Here is a 14381-nt window from a genome sequence, read left to right on the forward strand (position 1 = left end):
CAATAATAATAATGTATTATTTATGAAAAATAACTTTTCCAAAACAAAAAAAAACATTTAGTGACAAGAGAGACACTGTTGTACATTTTAACAAATGTCTGGCTTTAAATAGAAAACTGTTAGATTCTCAAATCTGCTTCCTTCTGTTAAGGTATCACAACTCAGCCGCTGGAAAACTCCACTGTACATTTTGAGAAAATGAGAATGAAAAAGATAATATCTCTATATCATTATTAAAGAAATTTTAACCTAGCAGTGTCAGAGAATCCCATGGGTCCCTGGACCACAATTTGAATCTGATTCAGCCTATACAAAAAAAAAAAAAAAAAAAAATCAAATTCTGAACATGTAGTAGCAACAAAACTTACTTTTTTCAAATCAAAGAAATAATATCTTAGGCAGATAATGTGTTCTACTTTAATACATCCTTATTCCAGGTCAAATTTTGTACCAATGATTTAAACTGAGCTACAAACTTCAACATAAATGAAAAATATTTCTGAGTCCAAGAATTTTTAAAAACCAGTAAGTAGTCCATAAGGAAGGTACAGCATCATCCTCCAGCACTTATCAACTATCTGTAGGGCAAAGCAGATGAAAGACATTAAAAGTACAAAGAAAGTAGGCAAAGAAATGCCTGACCTCAAAGAAAGAAGAGATCCATACAACTAAAAGAACGGTAGAAAAACTACAAAAGTAAAGCAGGATTTGAGCAAACACACCTGATGTAAAATCCAAGAAAATATAACTACTGTCCCTTGATCGCATTGTTAAAAGAACTCAAAATTTCAAGACTATATCCCCATTCTGCAGATAGTGAATGTCAGTTTATCCTACTTGTACAGTGTCCGTCGTGACTGTGAAAACGGGAAAATGCACTCGCTTCTCACATGTTGGCAGGGTGTCAGGACACTGCGTGAAGGGGAAGTCTGGTCTGGCTACAGGAGGCTTTTTAAGTTTCAGTGCTTGCACAACTTTCCTAATTGCAGAGTAGTCCGCAACCATCTGAAACTCCAAGAGACTAAGTCAGAAACCCTCTGCCTTCTCATGTGACTTTTAAACACTGTGCGAGCGAGTGGCGGTACCGCCAGGAGGCCGTGCAAACCCTGGGCTGGCGACCGTCCCGTGGCTCTGAAACGCGGCGGCGGCTTGTCAGTCCCGGGACTTCGGCCGGCGGTGGGCAAGGTCGGCCCCGCTCGCCCCGGCTGCGGCGTCGCGGACCCCAGGTCACGCCTCCTTTGACGACTACTAGGGCCTCCCTTCCCGGTCTCAGTTTCCCCATCTGCACTCAGTAAGTCGGACCAGCCGGCCCTTGGCGCCCCTCCAACTCTACCATAGAACTTTCTGGGCAAGCGGCCGCTCGGCCGCCCACCCGACTTAGACGGTTCTCGCCGTCAGGGGCACTCTGAGGGGTCCGGCCTGCGGCGCCCCGCACTCACCCGGCTGACTTTTCACCGCCATCACGGACACTAGATAGTGCGCGAAGTCAAAAAAGGGAAACATGGACGTGTGGGAGAAGGCCAGAGCCAAGTCGTCCCACGGAGAGTCCATAACGACGACCGACCGCAGCAGCCTAACCAGCCGCGGATACGGGTTCCCTGCGCGTGCGGTGAGGGATAGGAGATGGGACGGCCGCAGCCGCGCTCTCCGCCGCGCCGACTCCAGCCCTGCGCGTGCGCCCTGGCGCCGAGGGGCGGGACCACGCGTCGCCGGAGCCGCAAGCTCTCGGGGGGAGTGGGCGGGGCGAGCGGATTCCTGGCAGCTACAACCAGCTCTGGCCAGGTTCTCCTAATAAGGGTCCAGCTTCTCCGTCCTGGACACAGTGCAGGAGCTGGAAAGCGGGCAGATGAACAAAACACGGTCCTCAAGGGGAGACACTCAGAGTTGGATTCATTTCTGTCAATTGATGTCATTCACCTAACATTTATCGAGCAACCACAGTGCAAGTCACACTGACTTACTGGAGATATAAAAATAAAACAGTAATATCCTACCCTCAAGAAATATGCATTCCCTAAAAGATTTTTTATAAAAAGAAAAAAACGCACATAATGGTACAAAAGCAGGTACTGAGAGGTATAGATGACATGCGAGGGCAGTTTCGAGAGGAAGATTACAATTCCGGGAAGTGGGTAAAGTGACATGTGAGCCGGACTTTAAAAGTTAAGTGAGAAACAACTGCTAGGTGGGAGATGGAGGGAGGCATTCTGGGTTGACTACACAGTGAGAAATGAGGCTGGCAAAAGTTCTCGGATGGCAGACAAAGCCAGGCAGTTTGGCTCCAGAGGTTAAATTCTTGATCAATCACTGTATTATGCTCAGAGCCAGAGTCCTTCTCCTAACCATTACGCTAACTGGGTTGTTTGGTGGCGGGTGACGGAGTGCAGGTGCAACCAAGCAACAATATTGAGAATAGATTGATGAGAAGCGACTGAGGACGGAAAATCGGAGGGTATTCACCGGTCCAAACAAAAGGTAGTGGAAGCTGTGGCAGCAGGAATTGAGACCCAATTGTGAGAAACATGAGTAGAAGCAGAATACGGTCGGTGGGTGTCAATCTGAACAGGAGGGAAAGGCAGCATTTGTCAAAGAAAATGAGGAACGGGTGATAGGAGGATGGTGGTTGCATTCAGATAAATAGGAAACAAGAAGGAGTAGGTTTGGCACACCTTTATTTGATGTGTGAACAGATCATGATGGCACCAGGAAATTGGAGACACGTGATTAGCTGCTAGGTAGGTGACAGCTTCACGGGAGTATGCACTGCAAAAGAAGAAATTTTTTATCCGAATATTTATTCATTAATTTTCATTCATTTAACAAAATGGTTTTTGCGTGCCTGTTATAGTCAGCATTTTGCTGGATGTCAGAAGTACTGGCCTAAACACTAAGTATTTAAAACGTACGCGGCCGGGCGCGGTGGCTCAAGCCTGTAATCCCAGCACTTTGGGAGGCCGAGGCGGGTGGATCACGAGGTCAAGAGATCGAGACCATCCTGGTCAACATGGTGAAACCCCGTCTCTACTAATACAAAAAATTAGCTGGGCACGGTGGCGCGTGTCTGTAATCCCAGCTACTCAGGAGGCTGAGGCAGGAGAATTGCCTGAACCCAGGAGGCGGAGGTTGCGGTGAGCCGAGATCGCGCCATTGCGCTCCAGCCTGGGTATCAAGAGCGAAACTCCGTCTCAAAAAAAAAAAAAAAAAAAAAAAAAAAAAAACGTACGCAAATTGAAGTAAAACTCTACATTACTTATCAAGAAAGAATAGACTTTTTCAAATACTTTTCACGTGTGGTTTTCTAAGCAAGCACTTCCCATAGAGAAATGTCTTCAGACCTGTAGCACGCTTTTTTTTTTTTAGACGGAGTCTCTCTGTCACCCAAGCTGGAGTGCAGCGGCGCGATCTCAGCTCACTGCAACTTCCGCCTCCCCGGCTAATTTTTTTGTATTTTTAAGAGTGACGGGGTTTTACTGTGTTAGCCAGGATAGTCTCGATCTCCTAACGTCGTGATCCGCCAGCCTCGGCCTCCCAAAGTGCTGAGATTACAGGCGTGAGCCACCGTGCCCGGCCCCTTGTAGCACACTTTCTAGCAAAACTAAGGGGGGAAAAAAAACTGTGAATATTTATACTTTCCTGCGAATATTTATATTTTTTTTACACATTCTCGTATTTTTGGAATTTTAGTTTTGTGAATTTAGGCTCAGAGTTTGGATATTATTTCCTAAAAGATTTTACATTTTAACAGTCTTAAATTTTACAAAATATATGGTTATTTGGACTTTAAAAAAATATTTAATATGATGTAATCCTTAAGACGTCACTGAGTCATGTGCATCACTGAGTCATGTGTCTATGCCAGTATCATTCTGGGTATCATTAAATCCGTTATTAACACCAATGGGGCAAAAGTGAATAACATCAGTTGTTCTTAAGAAAGTAAATCAAGCACTTTACTTCCTTAAACGGAGGAAGTAATTCCAATAGTAAGGAATTAATCATCTCAGAATCTACAGATAATTTGAAATCTGTTGCATTTCAAAACGGTAAGAATAAGCTTGGTCCTATCTGCCTATAACCTAAAGAAATTTCATTATAAAGATCTAGGAGAAATTAAATCATAATCTCACAAAAAGACAAGTTCCATCTACATTTTAAATGTGCTCACCATATTTGCTTCTGGTCAGTGCTTGAGTTATTTAGTCTATTAAAATGAGCATAGGAGGAGGAAATGGAGAATGGAAAAAAAACCTTTTATTCTTACCTTTAAATTACTATGTTATTGAACTTTTTAAAGTACCTTAGAGTGCACAGTTAGGAAGTTTTATATTAAAGGGACCAACTGTATTTTAATTACCAGTTACCTTTAAATTGGTAAGAAGCAAACGCAAGATTTGGGAAAATTACATGTGAAGATTCAAAGTTTTCCTGACTTTTGGAAGTGGTTTACAAAATTACATAATTATTGTTGATAAAATGAATCCAAATTATAAAGTATAGTTTATTCATTAGGAAGCCAAACTGGTCTAATTGTATTAATATCCAAAAAAGAGTTTTGTGGGTTTTTTTTCTTTTGGAGACTGAGTTTCACTCTTGTTGCCCAGGCTGGAGTGCAGTAGTATGATCTTGGCTCACTGCAACCTCCACCTCCCGGTTCAAATGATTCTCCTGCCTCAGCCTCCCAAGTAGCTGAGATTACAGGTGCCCACCACCACACCTGACTAATTTTTGTATTTTTAGTAGAGACAAGGTTTCACCATGTTGGCCAGGCTGGCCAGGCTGGTCTCGAACTCCTGAACTCAGATGACCCACCAGCCTCAGCCTCCCAAAGTGCTAGGATTACATGCGTGAGCCACCGCTCCTGGCCTGAAAAAGAGTTGACTAAATCTGTTGGAGGCACTTTTTAGTTCAAAAATATGTGAATCTAATTTTTATAAACCAAGTTTTGCAACAGCAGCATGATTAACATTTAGGGCTGAACAATTCTTTGTCATGGACTGTGCTTGCATTGTATTACATTTAGCAGCATCACTGGTACCAGATGCCAGGACCATGTCCATGTGTGTGCACGCATGCATGCACGCACACACATACACACATTCATTTGTGACAACCAAAAATGTCTTGGCTTTGCCAATTGTCTTCTGGGTCAGGGGCAGGGGTTGGGGGGCACAAGATCACCCCTGGTTCAGAAGTACTGTTATAAATGAATAAATGCTTTCTTCAGCAATATACGCCTCTATTAATACAAACAATATGGTCATGCCACTAATGTTAATTATCTCTTTAATTCTAGAAAAATTAATATAGCCATTCTTCATCTCATTTTACTCATCCATCTTCCTGGGTCAAATTGACAATATCCTGAAACCAGTATCATACATGCAACCCCAGCTCTTTCTTCCCTGCAATACTGCTTTCTACCCACTAAGTGGCATGCCTTTTACTTTGGGAAATCTATAATAATGACTTCTTATTTTTTATATTAATACATCATACTTGCACATATTTATGGGGTACATGTGAAATTTCGATATATGCATACGATATGTTATGATCAAATCAGGGCATTTGGCATATCCACCGACTTGAACGTTTATCATTTCTTTATATTGGGAACATTTCAAATCACCTTTTTTGTTTTCTCTTTTGAATCTTAAAGGACTATCAATCAAATCATCTCTTCTAGCCATTTTGAAATAAACAATATGTTATTGTTAACCATAGTCACCCTACCATGCTATTGAACTTTTTTAAGTTCCTTGGAGTCCACGATTAGGAAGTTTCATATTAAAGAGACCAACTGCACTCCTAAACTTTAGTTTCTTGGTAAGGCATTTTCATTCTAAAGTTATTTCAATAAGCACTTGATAGCCACACTGTAACAAATGATAATATATTAATATGTGACATTTAAGACAAAGTATATATAATTTGAATTCAACCTTTCCTAATATTCAGGATTATCATGGAGAATTAGCTAGAGAGCACCAATTGCCCTCAAAATACCCACTGAATTCAATCAGTACAATTAGATGCCAGTGCATGAGATTTAAATGAAACCAGTTCAAGTATATACTCAACTCTTTAGACTCAGCATGTATCTAATAATAGTGCCTTTGATATTGTGTCTTGGAAAACCTGACTTGGCTCACTTATTTATTGCACTGGAAACTAAAATCCTTTTCTATAATTGTCATTCATACCACTAATATAAACTAGTAAACTAAAAACGCTCTCTATGTATAACAAGTACAAACTTCCCTGATTAAAAACCTGATGCTATTGTGGGACTATCTCTAATTTTATCAGCGTAAGGACTGCCGAAACTGAAGTCACTTACCAATGCCATAGCTGTTGTATGTGGCCATCAACACTTAAGTTCAACATTTTACTCTGCAACATCTCTGTTCAAGAGTAACAGGTACCATTAAATCACAGAATAAATGAATTTTGGAAGTTGAATGAATCCTTTTAAAAAAATAGTGACAGAGTACAAGTAACAGAAAACTGTTCTGTGCAGCTTAAGCAAAATGAGAAATTTGCTGAAAATCTACTAGGAAATTTCATGAAAGCCAAGAAAAGTTGGACAGCTAAGACCCAAGAAGAGCAAGAAGCAGAGTATTTCTGGGGCCAGCAGCAGTGGGGGTGGGGGGGGTTGTGCACTTTTCTCAGTGATTGATGATAATCAATGGCAACATTTCTAAGCTTCTGGGTCCCCCTATTGAATATTGCCAGGAGAGAGACCCTGGCCTGACCTGGGACAGCTGTACACTCCTGGTTTATCAGTTCTGATGGGAGGCTGGGTGTGGGGGTTCAGTCAGGCTAGCAGGAGAAATTTTAGCTATAGAGAATATACACAAGCTCTTCTGGAAGGCCTGAGGGTCTTTACTATTGTACGTGGCTGAATTGGCTGAAGGCAGCCTTGTCCCCTTAGTTAAATAGAGTAGAAGCAAAGGAATGTGAGTTTACCTAACTAACTTGTTTGCTCATGTGGTCCTAAAATCAACCTTTGATCATTCCAGATGGCTCTCTCAGGGGGAAGTTGACCAGGGATATTACCCACTAATGGTGTTTGCTTTAGGCCTGGGAACTTGGCCTTTAATCTCTACCCTCTAGTGGTGTTGACTAAAAGCCTTTGTCATTTAATGTATGCTGAATAAAGACCAGGAATGCTGGTGGTTAACTACTTCAGGTGAGAGGCCACAGACAGCCCTAGCCTACTCGTTCACTGTATTCTGTGTCTGAGTGAATTTATTCATCCGTCACGGGGTCAGGGTCTACCTGTCGGACCCTGACAGCTGGGTCACGTAGTTCAGATCTGAAACATTCCTACGTATCAGAGGCAATTTCCTGAAAAAGGTGGGAGCAGCTGGGTGCAGTAGTTCGCACCTGTAATCCCAAGACTTTGAGGGGCCAAGGCAGGAGGATTGCTTGAGCCCAGGTGTTTGAGACCACACTGAGCAACATAGTGAGACACTGTCTCAAAAAAAATAAAGAGAAAGGAGGGAGTTAGGCAGACATCCCAAGAGATGTCTAGTATAATCATTTTCTTTAACTAGTTTATTTTATTTTATTTATTTATTATTTATTTATTTATTTTGCAAGTGAGTCTTGCTCTGTTGCCCAGGCTGGAGTGCAATGGTGCGATGTCAGCTCACTGTAACCTCCACCTCCTAAGTTCAAGCAGTTCTGTGCCTCAGCCTCCTGAGTAGCTGGGATTACAGGCACCCGCCATTACGCCCAGCTAATTTTTGTATTTTTAGTAGAGATGGGGTTTCACCATGTTGGCCAGGCTAGTCTCCAGCTACTGACCTTAAGTGATCCACCTGCCTCAGCCTCCCAAAGTGCTAGAATTACAGGCATGAGGCACTGTGCTCGGCCAACCCATTTATTTTAAAGTAGGAAACTAAGTGCTCGAGAGGTCACCACTGGCAGTGACAGACCAAAATTTGTTACTATTCTGTTACAATCAGTCTTCCCTATGTACTCCTACTAGGTTTTCTCCTGTCCAAAAGAACTCAAATACTTCTTTTAACGTTTTCCTTTATGAACAGATTCAGCATCCCTACAGCAATGTAAAGGCCACCCACCACATAAGGACCAGGAAGACAAATTAGTAATTATTAGTAACCCTATCCCATTCTTTGACATTATCTCAGCAGATCCCATTGCTTTATTGTCATTTAAGTTTTTTGTTTGTTTTTGTTTGTTTGTTTGTTTTTGATGGAGTTTTGCTCTGTTGCCCAGGCTGGAGTGCAGTAGTAGGATCTTGGCTTACTGCAACCTCCACCTCCCAGGATTAAGTGATTCTCCTGCCTCAGCCTCCCAAGGAGCTGGGATTATAGGTGCCTGCCACCACACGCAGCTAATTTAAGATATTTTAAAAATAAAATAAAAGGTCCAGTCCAGTTAAAACATCAATCTTACATGCAAACAGAACTTCTTCCCTCCCATTAACTCAGGACTCTCAGAGATTTTGATGGGGGAATGGGCATGGCAGAGTCCTTCAATCTTTCTTCATCTTCTGCTTCTTCCATCTTCTGTGTCTTCTAGGGTTAGGGCAGTTGGGAGGGAAATTAGAGAAAAGGAATAGAAGACTTTCTAGTCGGCAAATGTTGGTCATAGTTTTTTTGTTTTGTTTCTTTGTCTTAGTTTGCTTTTGGCTATTGATATTCTTCTCTATGGCAGGGTCTCAATGCGGATTCATTCATGGGGTGCATTTGTGGGTTCCCCAATGATGCCATGGAGCTCACATAGTAAGATCTCCTAAACTCTACAGTTATGGCAGACATCATTGGACGACTAACTCAGCACACATATTCAACTCTGTGTATTGGGTTAAAACATTAGATACAGTTTTTTCAGCCCCTCAGCAAGGCATGAACTTATGTTAGGATATTGGCAAATAAAACTTCAGGGAACCTAGGCTGCCATACTTCTGAAAAAGAAGTAAGGAAAAACAGAGTTGGAGGACTGACACTGTCCAGCCTTAAGATTTACTATAAAGCTACAGTGATAATCAAGATAGTATGATATTGGTGAAAAAAAACTGAAAAATAGATCAATGAAAATATGTGGCTTCTCTAATAAAAGGGACCTATGCCCTTGACACTGGCCCTTCTCATTGTCTTTCTGCCTGGAGCTGGGGCAGCCATCTTGTAACCATGAGAGAAAAGAGTAGATCATCAAAGTTATCGAGTATCTTTCTCAGACTTCCTATTATGTGAAAAAATAATTCCTTATCTGTTTAAATAGAGTCTGAATTGGCTTGGGGGAAGTTAGCACCTCCTTCTTCACAGGGAGAGGAGTAGGAAAGCAAAGCCTTCTAGCCCTCTGAATTCCCTTCCATAAATTTCCCTTCAATTCTTGACCTCTTGGATTGTTGAAAGTGAAGTTCTCTGGACCAGTTGTTATATTTTATTAAGTCCTGCATAGACAGGGCTTAATTGTCTTTTCAGAATGTAGAAGTAACATCATTTGTCTTAGGGGCAGTGATGGAATTTCATGATAAATTAGCATCTTGTTATACTAGACAACAGGCAAAGGAGGGAGATTAGAAAATGGGGTGGATGATGCCAGGCGTGGTAGTTGATGCTTATAATCCCAGTACTTTGGGAGGCCAAGGTGGGAGGATTTCTTGAGGCTAGAGGTTTGAGACCAGGCTGGGCAACATAGTGAGACCCCATCTCTACAAAAAAATTTTTTTAAATAGCCAGGAGTGGTGACTGTACCTGGTCCCAGTTACTTAGAAGGCTTAGGCAGAAGGATCACTTGAGCCCAGGAGTTTGAGGCTACTAAGATATGATTGTACCACTGCACACCAGCCTGGACAACAGAGCAAAACCCTGTCTCAAAAAGAATGAGATGGATGGGTGAGGTTTGAAAGAAAATGCAGATGGCTGTGGCTGGGAACCCACAAAATGTCAGTGATCTGTGTAGATGGGTTGATCAAACCAAAACACTAGCATCATATGAGAACACAACGTATACTTGATGTATGAGCAAATAAAAAGAATCATACCTAGGGATTTATAAATGTGTCCAAATAACAGAGCATGCATGGTCAGGAGGGTCCATAAATACAGACAGGGCAAATGCAGTTGCTGGTGCATTAACAATCACAGAGGAAAATTACTCCAACGTACGCTGTTTCCATGTGACAATTGACAATAAATACAGACTTTGTTGGTTGAGTCCAAACTTGCCTAGCTTTCATACAGAATGTGTCTACATTATATATATTTTCAGGACTATTGTTAAAGATAATGTTCAATTAGTGGAATTGTATACATATGTATAGGTAGAATGTATAGTCCAAGGAATGTTTCAATCACTGTATGTGCTTTAAATAACTGTAAATCACGTCAAATGTAAAATCTGTAAAATGTAAAAATCTATCAGTATTCTATTTTTTATCCATGAAGCTGGATATTCTTATAGTTTTACATACAAAAATTGGTAATGCTTCCTTAATCCAAAAAAAGCGAAGGAGAATATTTTTACTATTAATAACGGCAGAGCTTTTCATAGGCATTATGATGATCTAAGAAGGGGATAATATCCCACAGTATTTTAACCTTGGAAACAATTTTTTCCTTCAAGCAGTTCATAAAACTGGAAATCCATCTTGGAGAACCCCATGTAAAACCTTTCCTGTCTCTGCTGCTTCAACTGGACCATCAGGTTATTTACAGTATTTATTCACTCAGTAAATATGTCTCTCATCTTTCAGATAGGAACCATCAGATTATGATAGCAAAGGTTTTTCTTTCACCTCTTTTTTTTTGAGACAGAGTCTTGCTCTGTCACCCAGGCTAGAGTGTAGTGGCATGATTTCAGCTCATTCTAACCTCTGCCTCCCGGGTTCAAGTGATTCTCTTGCCTCAGCCTCCCGAGTAGCTAGGATTACAGGCACACACCGCCATGCCCTGCTAATTTTTGTATTTTTAGTAGAGATGGGGTTTCACCATGTTGGCCAGGAATGGTCTCGATCTCCTGACCTCATGATCTGTCCGCCTCGGCCTCCCGAAGTGCTGGGATTAACAGGCGTGAGCCACTACACTCGGCTGTCTTTTTTTTTTCTTTTTATTTTACTTTAAGTTCTGGGATACATGTGTTGAACATGCAGGTTTGTTACATGTTCCATGGTGGTTTGCTGCACCTATCAACGCATCATCTAGGTTTTAAGCCCGGCATACATTAGGTATTTGTCCTAATGCTCTCCCTCCCCTTCCCCTGCCACCACACCAATAGGCCCCGGTGTGTGATGTTCCCTTCCCTGTGTCCATGTGTTCTTATTGTTCAACTCCTACTTATGAGTATGTGGTGTTTGGTTTTCTGTTCCTGTGTTAGTTTGCTGAGAATTATGGCTTCCAGCTTCAACCACATCCCTGCAAAGGATATGAACTCATGGCTGCAACTTCCAACTTTTCAGCTACTTTTCTGTTTGGCTTAACCAGCCACTACCAGCATATCAAATTACATCCTGGACTTTATCTTGAGTTCATTTGAAAACTTTCTCATCTTGGGAGGCAGTGTAGTATGGTGGTAACATAGAATATACAGGCCTTAAAGTCAGACATTCCATTCATTGTGTAACCTCATAGGAAGTAGTTGCTAAATCTCTGTAAGCCTGCATCCTCGTCTTTAACATAAGAATAACAGTATTTACTTCACAATGTTGTTTCTAAAATTAAGAGGGCAGGCATATAAATTGCTTAGCACAAGTGCCTGTCACAAGGTAAGTGCTTGATAAATCTTAACTATTACTGTTCTTCTATACTATCCAGATCTCTTAGTAGGAATTTGGAAGTTCCTTTCCTATTGCCTTCTTAACTACTAACATTGTATAGATTATATTGATTTTAGAGGCTCAGTGATTAAGGCTACAGGGGCTGAGGCCAGACATCCTCAGTCAAAGCCTTGTTCTGCCACTTGCTAGTTGAAGTACTTAAGGCAAGTCTCTCTGCCTGCTTTCTCATTCCTAGAATGAATACTCTGGACTTCATGGTTTTTTTGTAAAATTAAATATATCAACACAAGTAAAGAACAGTGCCCAGCACACAGAAAGCTCTCAATAAAGGTTGGTTATTATTATACAAAATTTGTTTTCCAAATATTGTAATGATGTTTTGAATAACTTTCTTTTGTTATGAATAGAATTTAATTTGGACTTAATTTCGTAGAAATTACCTACTGCATAAAAGCAGTCGAATTTGTGTTCTACTGTATTGAGCTATTTGACCTAATTGAAATGATGAACAGAATTATTGGTGTGCCATAAAAAAGGATGCTTAGGTTACAGACTTCAGGAAGTTAAGAAAAACTGTAACATTCCAAGAAGAAAGTATGGATATTTTTCCTTTTTTTTCTCTCTTTTGGTTTGTGTTTTGTTTTTTATTCTTATATCCTTTTTTCAGTGTTATACGTGTATAATAACATATACCCAAGTAGAAATGACAATAATCCTTCCCTTAATGTACAACGATGATGTTATTGCTTTGACTAAAGCCATGTTCTTGAGTTTTTCTAGTTCCGTTTTCACATCCTCTCAGCTACGAGTCCTCTATATTGAACTATACTAGTTCAGTTTGGAAAAGCCTTCAATAGGGCCTCTGGTCCTCTAAATTCACCTAAGTTTGAGATGCCAAAGTAAGAAAATGTTAGCCAGGACAGCGTCTAAATAAAGGCTGGGAATGTTCCCTACTAGACTGAGGTTAGGACAACTGGGCTGACAGCTGCTGCAAATCCAAAACTAGAAGAGAGGCTGAAGATAAAATTAGATAAAAGGAGGTTGAGACTGGCTAAGTAGACTGGGCGGTTGGCAAGTTTGGTCAGTCAGATCATAGCTCAGACTAAGAAATCCAACCTAAGGACAGATGAGGTGTAGTCAGCTGGCTTCAATGTTACCAGAGCAAAAAGGTTAGGTGACGAACCAAGAAGACATCTCAGGGACAGGGTGGATGACCAGCCACATAAAACTACTGATGCCAGCATTGGCAGGGGCCAAACAAGGATTTCTCTCAGGCAGGTGAAGAGTTGCACCAAAAAAGATATGCCATCCAAGAGACACCTTCTCACCAAGGAGCCCTAATCAGAGAAGAAAAAAATTGATAAATAGGATTACATTAAAATTGAGAACTTCAAGTATCAAAAAACACTTTAAAGAGAGTAAAAAGGGGCCTGGTGCGGTGGCTCCCACCTATAATCCTAGCACTTTGGGAGGCCGAGGCAGGTGGATCCCTTGAGCCCAAGAATTCGAGACCAGCCTAAGCAACATGGAAAACCTGGTCTCTACAAAAATATAAAAAATTAGCCAGGCACGGTGGTGCTTGCCTGTAATTCCAGCTACTGGGAAAGCTGAGGTGGGAGGATCACTTGAGCCCAGGCTGTCAAGGCAGCAGTGAGCCGAGATAATGCCACTGCACTCCAACCTGGGTGACAGAGTGAGACAGTGTCTCAAAAAAAAAAAAAAAAAGAAGAGTAAAAAGGCAAGAAAAGAAAAGAAGAAGATACTTGTTATATGCACACACACATACCCAAATACACACATATTCCAACAATAGACTCTTACCAGAAAATATAAATAACTTGTATAAATCAATAAATAAAAGACAACTAATTTCTTAAGAACATTCAATACAAAATATCAAAAGCCTTAATAGGTAATTCAGGAAAGAGGATATCTAAATAATCAATAAATTTCTAAAGAGATGCTTTATTTCAATAGTCGTCATGGAAATGTGAATGAAAATTTAAATAAACTACAATAAGAAATGCTTATCAAAATGGCTAAAATGAAAAAAAAAAAAAAGAGGTAATACCAAGTGCTGGTGAGGATGCTAGGCAACTTGAAGACTCTCACACTGTTGGTGAGAATATAAATTGGTATAACCACTTTGGAAAACTAGTGATATAAGCTGACAGTGAACATATACATGTCTTCAGATCCAGCAATTTCACTCCTAAAGGGGGCATGTGTTCACCAAAAACATATACACAAGTGTCCATAGCAGCAATAGCCCCAACCCAAATGTTTGTTAAAAGGAGTAAATCTTGATATAGGCTTGGTATAGAATATACATACAATATTCTATACAGCAATTAGAATAAATAAAATAATGCTACCTGCATCAAAATCAATAAATTTGACATACATGGTGTTAAAAGAAGCCAGGCTTTAAAAAATACATTCTGCATGATTCCATTTATATAGAGTTCAAAAATGGCAAAAGTAATTTATGAAATTAGAAGTCCAGATCATGTTTGCTGTTGGAGGCTGGAGTGGGGTTCTGGAGTTTGTGTTCCGTTTTATGATCTTGGGGTATTCACTTTGTGAAAATTCATAGAGCTGCAGTTTTATGCTTTGTGTACTTTTCTAT

The 14381-nt window shown here is 40.7% G+C and overlaps 1 protein-coding gene across 9 annotated transcripts in view; it reads right to left on the reverse strand.

Annotated features, from left to right (window-relative positions):
- Positions 1-14381, reverse strand: part of FKTN (fukutin) — a 204427-nt gene that overhangs the window by 70111 nt on the left and 119935 nt on the right. Inside the window, exon 1 of one of the 9 annotated variants that reach the window (XM_012439099.3) lies at positions 1440-1666. The exons of the other annotated variants lie outside the window; for them this stretch is intronic. Within the exon in view, the coding sequence (XP_012294522.1) occupies positions 1440-1551 (112 nt within the window). The 5' untranslated portion in view covers positions 1552-1666. Of the gene's footprint in view, positions 1-1439; positions 1667-14381 lie in introns of those variants that run through there. 9 annotated transcript variants of the gene reach the window in all.

The sequence above is a fragment of the Aotus nancymaae genome, unplaced genomic scaffold (assembly GCF_030222135.1).
Source record: "Aotus nancymaae isolate 86718 unplaced genomic scaffold, 86718_ANA_hifiasm-v0.15.2.pri h1tg000003l, whole genome shotgun sequence".
Taxonomy (NCBI): Eukaryota; Metazoa; Chordata; class Mammalia; order Primates; family Aotidae; genus Aotus; species Aotus nancymaae.